Source organism: Saccopteryx bilineata, chromosome 3 (genome assembly GCF_036850765.1).
Source record: "Saccopteryx bilineata isolate mSacBil1 chromosome 3, mSacBil1_pri_phased_curated, whole genome shotgun sequence".
Lineage (NCBI taxonomy): Eukaryota > Metazoa > Chordata > Mammalia > Chiroptera > Emballonuridae > Saccopteryx > Saccopteryx bilineata.
The window spans coordinates 130,289,677-130,300,904 of NC_089492.1; the positions used below are offsets into that span (position 1 = coordinate 130,289,677).

Consider the following 11,228-nt stretch of genomic DNA (forward strand, 5'->3'; position numbering starts at 1 on the left):
GGAAGAATAGAGCCAACACGGGCCACGGGCGCTGGCTGCACACATCTGTTCCCCTGCTCGGGTGCACAGTGTAACTCACCACAAGGGCTGCTTCACAGACGATTTTAAAGTTTCTCCACAAGATCCCTCAAGTCAAGTTAGTTCAGGATGCTTCTAAATAAAGTCATCAAAAAAACACAAACAATGTGTCTTACAAGGGCGGCACCTTCAAAAATAAGACTGGGGGCCCTGGCTAGTTGGCTAAGTGGTAGAGTGTCGGCCTGGCGTGCAGAAGTCCCGGGTTCGATTCCCGGCCAGGGCACACAGGAGAAGCGCCCATCTGCTTCTCCACCCCTGCCCCTCTCCTTCCTCTCTGTCTCTCTCTTTCCCTCCTGCAGCGAGGCTCCATTGGAGCAAAGATGGCCCGGGCGCTGGGGATGGCTCCTTGGCCTCTGCCCCAGGTGCTGGAGTGGCTCTGTTTGCAACAGAGCGATGCCCCGGAGGGGCAGAGCGTCGGCCCCTGGTGGGCGTGCCCAGTGGATCCCGGTCGGGCGCATGAGGGAGTCTGTTGGACTGTCTCTCCCCAGAAAATACAAAAAAAAAAATAAATAATAAGACTGGGAAGAAAAGATATGGAGAAACCCAGAGCTCTGACACAGAGCATAAAAATAATCCATATTCTAAAAACATTCCAATGAATCATGTAAATGAGGTGATATGCCATGAAACAAAGTGAAAATCTTATTTAAGGTAATTCTCGCTAGTGAACAAATTCATGGCAGTTGCTGCAGTACATAGTGTTTTCCAACCTCTATTCCATAGACCAGTCTGCCAGAAATTTCTGCGGGTCCCGAAAACAGTGATCTACCCTAATTGTTGAATGATTAAATGCCAATGATTTCACTTTAATTTGCTTACACTTAGGGTTATTTCCGCCTTATTGGTTCAGAAATAATTTGTTGTTCACCACTCCCCAAAGGTAAAAAGCTTGGAAACAACCTCTGATATGTTAATACAAAGTGAAACCAAATGGTGTCAACTTGTTTCTCACAGAAAGCAAAAATTCCACATAAATATCTTTTTTCCTGTCCATGTTCATGTTCCCCGTTCCCTATTCCTCATGATTGTCACTGTCTTTCTCTGACTTCCCCTCTCCTTTCTGCCTGGCCGGGCAACAGCATGGCAGACAGGGAACCTTAGGAGCCCAAAGTTCTGCACTGGCTGTTTGCCAGGGGGCAGGAGACTACAGTAACTGCCACAGAGCATAGAGTTTAGGTGAAGAGGAAAAAAGGAAAATCTCACGAATGCCTCGCACGTGTGAAAGAGCAGGATGGCAGGATGCCTACATGGCCCAAGGAATGACAGGTAGCAAATCATGGCAGAGGAACTGTAACCAAAGGCTGCAGGAAGGAAGCTTTGTCTTCAGCTGACTCCAAGCTCTTTGGTGTTTGCTTCTCATGGGCAGAGTCCATTCGGGGAAGCACTGGACACTGAAAAGAAGACTCCTGCTGCTGGGAGCTGACAGGAAGCAACATCCATGAGTGTAAGAACACAGGATCAAAGCTGCTCTCAGAAACAATGCCGAAATGAAGAAGAAACTGGAGAGCAAGTCCAACCTACCCAGCCCAGACCAAGAAAGGAAGCACTCGAGAACAAAATAAAACAGCCTAGGACCACGTCGTTCTCCCCAAAATGCACTTGACAAACTTCACTTGCTTTTTAACTACTTCACAAAAAGAACTCCTGAGTCCCCTTCCTTTGCTCCTCAAAGGTTGCTGTCAATCACTCAAGCTGGACTGATGTAATTTCAGGACAAATATAATTGTGCAACCTACCTGTCCCATTTCTTTCTCTCTACAGAAACTAACAATATACTATATGTAATGAAAGATATGTATGTTAGATGCTATATCATAGAGAATATAAGTAACTACTAGTTAATTTTGTTAATGAATGTCATTAAGAAATAGTGAGGGAACAAAGAAAAGAAAGAAATAGTGAGACTATTTCCCTAACAAAAGAGCCCTTGAACATGAGATGATCACATGTGTCTTGCTGATGATCAATCACGTCAGTGCCCAGGGCTCAGCGATAAAGGTGTAGGCTCAGTTCCCCTATCGCGCTCCCTCCGTCCAATCCTGTTTTCTTGTTGGCAATCCGACCAATCTATTGGCTCTCTCAGCCCTTTTAACTGCCTGCTTTGTGACATCATTCTCCACCAAACCTATCACCATCTGAGAGAACCTTGGAGTCTCCATGGATTTGTAAATACAGTTAGATCATCGCAACTGACCAGTGACCAGTAACTAGTGGCCAGTGACCTTCGTACTGGACACATGTGCTCTTTGGCTCTACCCAGTCAGACGTCAAGTATTGTCTCCTCATCCGTTGAATCTATTGCTGATATATCCTCTTCTTCTTTATCATGTCAGGTAACGAATAAAACTTGATAAAGATATGATTAGATAATTTTTGCCCCTATTTTTAAGAGTAGTGTAAACTAGATAATATACAATAATAGTGGAAAGTAGTAATCTAGAAATTGGAAAAACTGATTTCAGTTTTGATTTTGACATTTACTGGCTATGTGACCATGGAGAAGTCAGTGACTCTCACAAAAGTTGTTTTTCCCTCATCTATTAATCACTGTGTAAGATAGGCTGTTCTCGCTAATCCCTAACTTTTCTAACACAGCGTCTTAAAAGAGCATCTATGTAGAAAATGAAATGAACACTTCTTGACATGTTTTAAGAGAAGCAGAGAGAAAACTGGGGTGGTGGAGAGAAGTAGCACTATATATCCCAGATGTCTCATGTGTAATCATCTCCCATGATAATGTTTCAACGTCAGTGTTTTCAGTGTAGTGCTGTTCAAACTATAATATTCACCTAATTTTGAAGTTTTCTATCCAAACTAGGTGAGAAGAGAAAACAGGGAGAGAAGATGGAGAGTAATGGGCTATATAGAGGCAAGTATTTAAATGTAAGAAACTTGAGGATTGTGTTCATCAGCACAGGCCAACGGGCACCAGGGGGGAGGGAAGCAGAAGAATGAAGGAGAGGAAGCTGAACCGATGAAGAAGAGAGCTTGGAGGAGCTCTCAGGAACCAAAAAGGTGGTTGGAACGGAATGTTGAGGGGAACCAAAGATGTTCAATTGTAGCAGAAGAAGAGTGTAAGGTCTAATCTGCTCTTTGGACGGCACAACTAAGTTGATTTTAACAAATGCTTACATGAATAAACTAGACAAGAAAGGAAGGCCAGAATAGGGTATCACTAGGCAAAGCAGCTGAACCAAAAAACATAGACAGTTGTTTGTGTTTGTCTATTGCCTTTCTGAAAACTGGCACTTGGCACTTTGAAGCATAAACATTTAAAAGTATGTTTTAGAAATGATGTCTCCAATAAACAGAAAACTCACAAAGCTGGCTATCTAGGGGCTGGATGAAACAGAATTTCAGTGTTGCACTTTGTTCTGATTTTTAAATGATGTCAATGCTCTGTCTGTTAAAAATAAGATTAAGATTTTTTTAACAGTGCTGTGTCCTAAATTGAATCAGAAAGACTGATTCCTGTGTGTGATAAGTATGTTTTAAAGCAAAGCTGCTGTTCATCATCTCAGGTATTTTCTTCCACACACACACAACAGACCTATAAACCACCACCATGTCTTTAGATCTTAGCTACCTAAGAAAAAAAAAAACGGTCAATTTCCACACCTCTCATTTCACATTTATCTAAACCAAACTTACGGTGTCCCCTGTGGATCCCCACATTCATTTTTTAATTTGGATTCCGGTGGTAATGTTTTCTAAGGTTTTGGGTATGACACTTTCCTGGATCTTAAAAATAAGCATAATCCATGCCCATGCTCAGCTGATTAAAGCATAGTGTTGAAGCGCAGAGGTTGCTGGTGCGATCCTTGGTGTGGGCACACACAGGATCAGATTAATGACCTTATCTCTCACTGTTTTTCTCCTTTCCTTTCCCTCTAAAATCAATAAAATAAACATTAGCCCCATCTGGGGCTAATGCTTGAATCAATCAAGATCGTTTTAGCGCCTGCGGCTGATGCTCTAACAAACGAGCCATCCTCAGTTCCCAGGCCAACGCTGGAATCAACGGAGCCACTGGCTGTGGGAGGGGAAGAGAGAGAGAGAAGGGGCTGAGGGAGGAGGAAGAAAAGCAGATGGCCACTTGTCCCATGTGCCCTGACTGGGAATCTAACCCAGGACATCCATATGCTGAACTGACACTCCAGCCACTGAGCCAGCCAGCCAGGGCAAAATATCTATATAGATTTCTAATAGACTTAAGATCTGTTCTTTGCTCAAAAATATAAAGAAATATATGAAAGAGCACCTTCATGGAATTCCTTTACACTTCATTTGCTTCTTGCTTTATACCAGGGGTCCCCAAACATTTTACACAGGGGGCCAGTTCACTGTCACGCAGACCGTTGGAGGACCGGACTATAAAGAAAACTATGAACAAATCCCTAAGCACACTGCACATATCTTATTTTAAAGTAAAAAAACAGAACAGGAACAAATACAATATTTTAAATAAAGAACAAGTAAATTTAAATCAACAAACTGACCAGTATTTCAATGGGAACTATGATCCTCTCACTGACCACCAATGAAAGAGGTGCCCCTTCCGGAAGTACGGCAGGGGCCGAATAAATGGTCTCAGGGGGCCGCATGCGGCCTGCGGGCCATAGTTTGGGGACCCCTGCTTTATACCATGGTTTCTTTCATTTTTTTCCATGTCTAAATTTTATTTAGAAAATTAACTTCAACACAGTAACATTGATCAATAATAGTAAATGGGCTGCAGGTAAACATTTCTATAGTATTTGAACTGTTGATTATGTTGTATACCCATCACCCAAATCAAATCATTTTCCATCACCTTATATTTGTCCCTCTTTACACCCTTCCTCCACTGCCTTTCTCATCCCCCTCGCACATGTTCCCTCCCCTGGTAACCACTTCACTTTGATCTATGTATGTTCATGAGTCTCAGTTTTATATCCCACCTTTGTGTGAAGTCATACAGTTCTCAGCTTCTTCTGATGTACTTATTTCACTCAGTATAATGTTCTCAACGTCCATCCATACTGTCATAAATGTCACTATGTCATCATTTCTTATGGCTCAGTAGTAGTCCATTTTATGTATGTAGCATATCATCTTTATGCGGTCCTCTATCAAGGGACACTTTGGCTGTTTCCATGTCTTGGCCACAGTGAATGATGCTGTGATGAACAAGGGGTGTATGTGTCTTTACAAAACAATGTTTTTTAGTTTTGGGGACAGATACTCAAGACAGGAATTGCTGAGTCATATGGTAATTCTATTCCTAATTTTTTGAGGAACCACCATACTTTCTTCCATAACGGTGGTACTAATTTGCGTTCCCACCAGCAGTGAATGAGGGTTCCTTTCCTTCTGCAATTTCTCCAACATTTGCTATTACCTGTCTTGTTAATAATGGTCAATCCAACAGGTGGTATCTCATTGTAGTTTGGATTTGCATTTCTCGAATAGCTGGTGAAGGTGAGTATCGTTTCATATATCTATTGACCAATTGTATGTCCGCTTGGAAGAGCTGTCCATTCAGGTCCTCTCCCCTTGATTTAATTGCATTGTATGCTTGTTTGTTTCACAGCTTTGTGACTCCTTTATATATTTAGGATATTCACCCCCTATAAGAGTTGTTGTTTGTAACTATACCAGTTTTTTAAGAAAATATTTGCCTATACGCACTGGAACTACCTACACATCTACATTTATTACATTTTGCTGCTCGTTATTCAGTTTTTACCAATATATATCTTTTTCTGGCTGTACGTACTAGTTAGGAATTCTTTCCAAATCACCTGCCACTGTGGGCAGCTTTTTGGTTAATAGTAGTTACTAAAATAGGAGAGGTATGTCCACTGATGTAATATTGCAAGTATAATACAATTTCACTTATTAGTAAATGTATTATGATTAGATGTTTGCTTTATGCTTGAGTTTTCATTCATAGTTTTACGTTTCTTTTTAGTTCTGTGATACATTTTTCATGACTTTTCTCTTTGTCTTTCAGAACTTGTAACTACCCATATAAATCGTATGTAATATATCACTTATTGATATGAATCATTATGTAACTACTTTTATAACTACTTCACAGATAAGTACCAAAAGCTAACTAGTTTAAATAACATTTTTCTTTCAAAAGCACTTCTTGAGAAACTAAGTCTCAGATAGACATTATGAGGTAGGATCAGAAACCAGGTCTGAAAAGAGTAAGAATGACCCACGACCAACTGGACTAAGCTATATCAGAATTTTAATGAATGGCATGTGGTCTCTGCAGGCAAAATGAGACACTGAAGATTACAGGGTACTACCTACACTGTTTTCTAGGCATAAGAAAAACACCTGTATTCTAAGTTCTATTGTTCCAAGCTTTTCACAGTATAGTGCTCAGAGCAGAGTCTTGAAAAGGAAGTTGGGTCATTCTGTTATGTAATCTGCTGACAATAGTAACATAATTAAGAGCATGAGGAAGCCTATCTCATATGTCTGAGACTCCGTTTCCTCACTCACATAGTGAGACTGTGAGAAAACACACTCTCCAAAGACTCCTGGTTCTCAATGCTTCGCCTCTAGGAAAGAGCAGACACATCAATCCCTAGTGCAGGCTCAATAGAGCGACAGATAGGGCAGCAAGTGACTGCATCTACCCTAGAGAACAGGGTAGGAACCACACCACTTGGGTCTTCTGCACATTTCTGCCCACATTGGGAGACAGAAGTGAATACAGAAGAGCAGCAAACAGCTCTGGCACTCACTCCCATCACAAACTGTTTCATTTTTGGTATCTCAGTGAGGACTGCCATTGGAGGCTTTGTGATAGCAACGACCTTAAGATAATGCCATACTTCAAACATAGTGAGAACTTATCAATCCCACTGATTTTTTTTTCCATCACGCTCTTCTTCCCTACAGAGACTTTCCAAAATCCACCTTTACTTGGAACCTCCAATTCTCTGCAGATCTCTCTTCCTGTAGTGAGCAAGGCAGCCTCCCTAACAGGAAGTGTCTCCAATTTCTCTGGGGTCTCTGCTCCAGCCGGCAGTTCAGCATGGCTACTGCCATCAGCCTCCGGCCCCTCTTTCCAGCCATTCCTGGGAAGTGCCCACCTTTACCAGCATTCTAGCGCAACTATGCTGTCTGGAGTCCCTGGCCAGAGGCAGGTCTCCACTTCAGCTGCTTCCTATGCTGGTACTTTTGAGTGGGCTCTCCCAGGAGGCACTGAGATGAAGTCATCATCACTCAGAGACTTCACTGTTTCTGTCGCTGAGCAGGCCACAGCTGTGTCTTCCACGGCCATGGCATCCCAGTGTCTTAAAACTCCAGATGCCAATAACATGGTTCCCCTGTATCCACCACTTTATCCCAGCTTCATCCGGGGGGCACCGCCTCAGATACCAAATCAGGGACACAGCCTGTCACTTCCCTACCAGGAAGGAAGTCACGTGTATTACTATAATCAAGGCACAGTGGGGTCCCTGCACTCTGGAGAACCGGGCACCTACCTGCAATCCCATGGCTCCGTGTTTTACACACAGAGCAGGGCCTCTGCCCCTCAACCACATGTGCTCATGGTACTAAAGGAGGCTCAGCCCATAAATGTGATACCATCAGCCTCTACCTCTGCAATCTGCTACTCTGCGTCTGCTCAACCCATCATAGACACAAGTTTGCAAGGTGAGTACAACCAACGAGATGGAAGAAGTCAGCATTCAAAACCAGGATCATTCTGAGCTGGCAACTTGTGAGTACACATACAGGTAGAATTTCTGTCTAGTGCCTTTAAATACTATTACCGTCAGTCAGTGCTCTCAAACCTCAGACACTTTGTTAACTGAGGACAGCTGATAGAGGTGGGCAGGGGGGACACTGTAACGGCCACGTATGCTCTATGTATGAGAACCCCAGAGCATACCAAGAGATGGCACACTTTTGACGGCCCTCCTGGATTAGACCCCTGTACTGTACACTGTAATGAACTTCCTTCCCTGATTTATTGCTTTTGTCCCATTGGAAGGCACTTCAGATGTCTTATTTTGATAGTAGCAGCTTAAATTTTTTTTTCTTTTTTTAAAAATCTTATAGTATTGATTTTAAGGAAAGAGGAAAGAAAAGGGGGAGAGAGAGGCCGACAGACAGAAACATCAATCTGTTTCTGTATGTGCCCTGGCTGGAAATCGAACCGGTAACCTTAGTGGGTTGAGACAATGTTCTAACCAATGAGCTTTCGGGCCAGGGCAAAAGTTTTCGTACTTTTATGCCAGGAGTCCACTCTTTGTGTTCCAAGATCTTGTCCATAGCAAGCATGCTAACAGTCTGTCCTTGCTTATATATTTCATTAGGATTAGCTCCCTTCCCTCTCCTACTCTATGGTGTGAAGTGTTCTTGTTCACTCAGGAGAGTGAGAGAATGAAAAGGTTGCCCTACGAGGAAGCTAGGCCTGCAAAACATTTTAAATGTTACCTTTACTTTTTGTTGTTAATTACAAAAACCCTGTGAATTATAAAGAAAATCAAGGAAAAAGGACATCTAAAGGTGACCAGTAATAACTAGAACACGTGCCTCCTATCTCTTAGTGTAGGGCACTCTCTGATCCCTAACAGGGACTAGTAGAAATGTCCTTCCCATTGTTGGAAGGGTACGAGTGCTGCACTGGTGATAGAGGGAGCATCGCACTTACCAAGACTGACTGACTTCTCCTTGATTCCTTCGTAGTGATGGAGACATCCCTGGGGATGGAGTCTTCCCTGGGACTGCAACCTCCAGGCCAAACATTTTGTCTACCACCAACTCCAGAACTGCCCACGTCCTGCAGTAATAAAAATATACAGACACCTGAGAATAACCCACCATTGGAGCCAGGGGACATTTCAAATGTTACTCCAGTCTACAGTCCTAGTGATTTTCTGGCAATGCCTCCAGCTCCATGCCAAGAACAAAAAAAGAAGAAGAATTCTGATGATATTAAATCCAAGACAACAGAGAACCAAGATCCTCCACTGCTCCCTTTAGAAATCCCAGATATCCACCAGCTCCTGGCCTGCGTTGATCCCCTTGGCCAAGAGGAGCACCTGGGCTGTGAAAGCACTGGGCTGGAAAACAATAGCTTGAGTCTGGTGGACCAACACACAGTTGAACATGGGACTGAGCCTGATGATGGTTTGTCAGACAGCGCTGCACTGGTGGAGGATATTTTCCTTCCACAGCTGTTAAGTTCCTTGGATGATGATCAATCTGAATTCCCCATAGTGGGCAAAACCGTAGACACCAGAGACATCCAGTTCAATGAACTGCAGAGAAGGTCAAGTGTCACACAGACTCTCTCTGTTCAAGCCAGGAGGAACAAACGTACAGCCTCTGAGTCTAACAGTGATGCTCCCAAGGCCAAAATCCAGCCTGAGAGTCCTGACTGCGTGCTCGTGGGAGAAGTGGGGATGTCCAAGGCTGCAGCCAGTGATGGGGCTCCTGCGAACGCGGCCAAGGACTCCAACAGCAAACCCCAGAAATGGGCAACCAGCGGGCACAGCAAACGTAATGGCCCGGAGCAGGAAAAGGCAAAAAGAACCAAGGAAAAGAACTCAAAAAAAGCTGAAGACTGCAATCAAGCACGGAAAAAGGTCAAGGCACAAGAGAAGCCAACCATTCCCAAGATGAAGAGGAGGAGAAATCAACCTGAGATGATCCAAGAGACCTTCAGAAGCCTCGAAGCTCCCTAGCTATGCACATGCTGGAGTCTGTGCAGGTGTTTCATGCTCTGGGGAAGAAGCTTGATAAGAAAACGCAACTCTCTTCCTCCAGGGCCTTGGGGAACTCAAGCAAACCCAAAGGTGACCAGCCAGCCCCAACTATCAAACGATGCCCGGATACCCCACATGAGGCAAAAGGTCCTGAGAAAACACCTGCCAAACCGCAGAAGCCAGTAGGCAGTGCTGAAATAGAAAGTTCATCACCACCTCAGTACGAGCTGCCACCTCCTGGCAAGGTCAGGTTGGTACCTTTGGTGTTTCCAACTGTGGACAAGCCTCGTGCTCGACCTGTTCCTCGCAGGCCACAGTGTCTGGCATCACATCGGCCCGCTGTGGGTGATCCCGCCCGGCCTGGTTCTATCTCCACTCTGTCTACTGCAGTCAATTCCTCCCGGCCGAATCCTGTATCTTTGACAGGTCCCACCAGACCTGCTGTGCCAATTTCTACCTACCCAGCCCAACCAGATTTAACCAATGCTGCCCGCCTTGGATCTAAGTCAGCTCAGCCCACTGCAGTTGTTTCATCCCAGCCGACTCCTGCATCTTTGGCAGCTCCTGCCAGACCGGCTGGGCCAACTTTGACCGACTTGCCAGCCCGGCCGGAACAACCCTACCACGCCTAGTGTCCCTCAGTCTGCCTCTTCTAGGCCTGCACCCTACAGAATATCATCTAGTACATCGTTCCAGAGGGACCCTGTTCACACTGCTGTGACCCAGCCCCAGACCCCACTCAAGCCTCAGAACCAGTATCTACTCGAAGACTTTGCTCTACAACCAGTTGCATGGAAGAAACCTGATATTCGTGGGCCAGTCATGTCAACGCCCATCGCAGACTGGCTGAGGCCAGAGCGGGAGGCCATGAAGAGGAAGGCTCAACTTGAGCGTGAGAATGTTGCCCATAACTCCGCCTTGGGGAAATATCTCATTGCCAGGGAAGAGGAAATGGAAATTTCTCTCTCCTACGGGTATGCAAGATAAGACACGCTAGAACTGTTGGTGCCACTTTGGATACCAGCTGTTTTTTTTATATAGATAGTTCTAAATTTCTCTTTTCTGATATATTTTAAAACTTAATAAAGTTAAATAAAGTAACAGCTGTGACATCTTAGGACAAGCGGTGTAGGCCACCTGTCATGAAAACTGAAGACATCCAGTACATGGCTGGAGGAAAAAAAGATAAACAACCTTTAGAAATGTAGCAATATTTTCCACAGAACTCTATGTACCCAACATCCAGGAAGCCCTACCCTAGAGACTTAGCCAAGAATAAGGTCAGCTAATTGCACCTCTCCCGCCGTTGTAAACGCTGCTTGCTTGCTCAGCCTAGATAGCCACCCTATAAAAAGGAGCCATTTTAGAAGCTCAGGGCTGCAGTGTTCCCTTGCGTGGGTTGCCTGCAGTCCCTGCACAGGTTTG

General features: G+C 44.3%; 1 protein-coding gene across 1 annotated transcript; it reads left to right on the plus strand.

The window, feature by feature from the left end:
- The first annotated feature begins 2,315 nt into the window (after nucleotides 1-2,315).
- LOC136328631 (uncharacterized protein C2orf78-like) lies at nucleotides 2,316-10,790 on the plus strand. Its single transcript, XM_066264732.1, is given in 5 exon segments — nucleotides 2,316-2,411; nucleotides 6,984-7,743; nucleotides 8,782-9,756; nucleotides 9,759-10,262; nucleotides 10,396-10,790. Coding segments are annotated over 5 exon segments (2,730 nt in total).
- The last annotated feature ends 438 nt before the right edge of the window (nucleotides 10,791-11,228 follow it).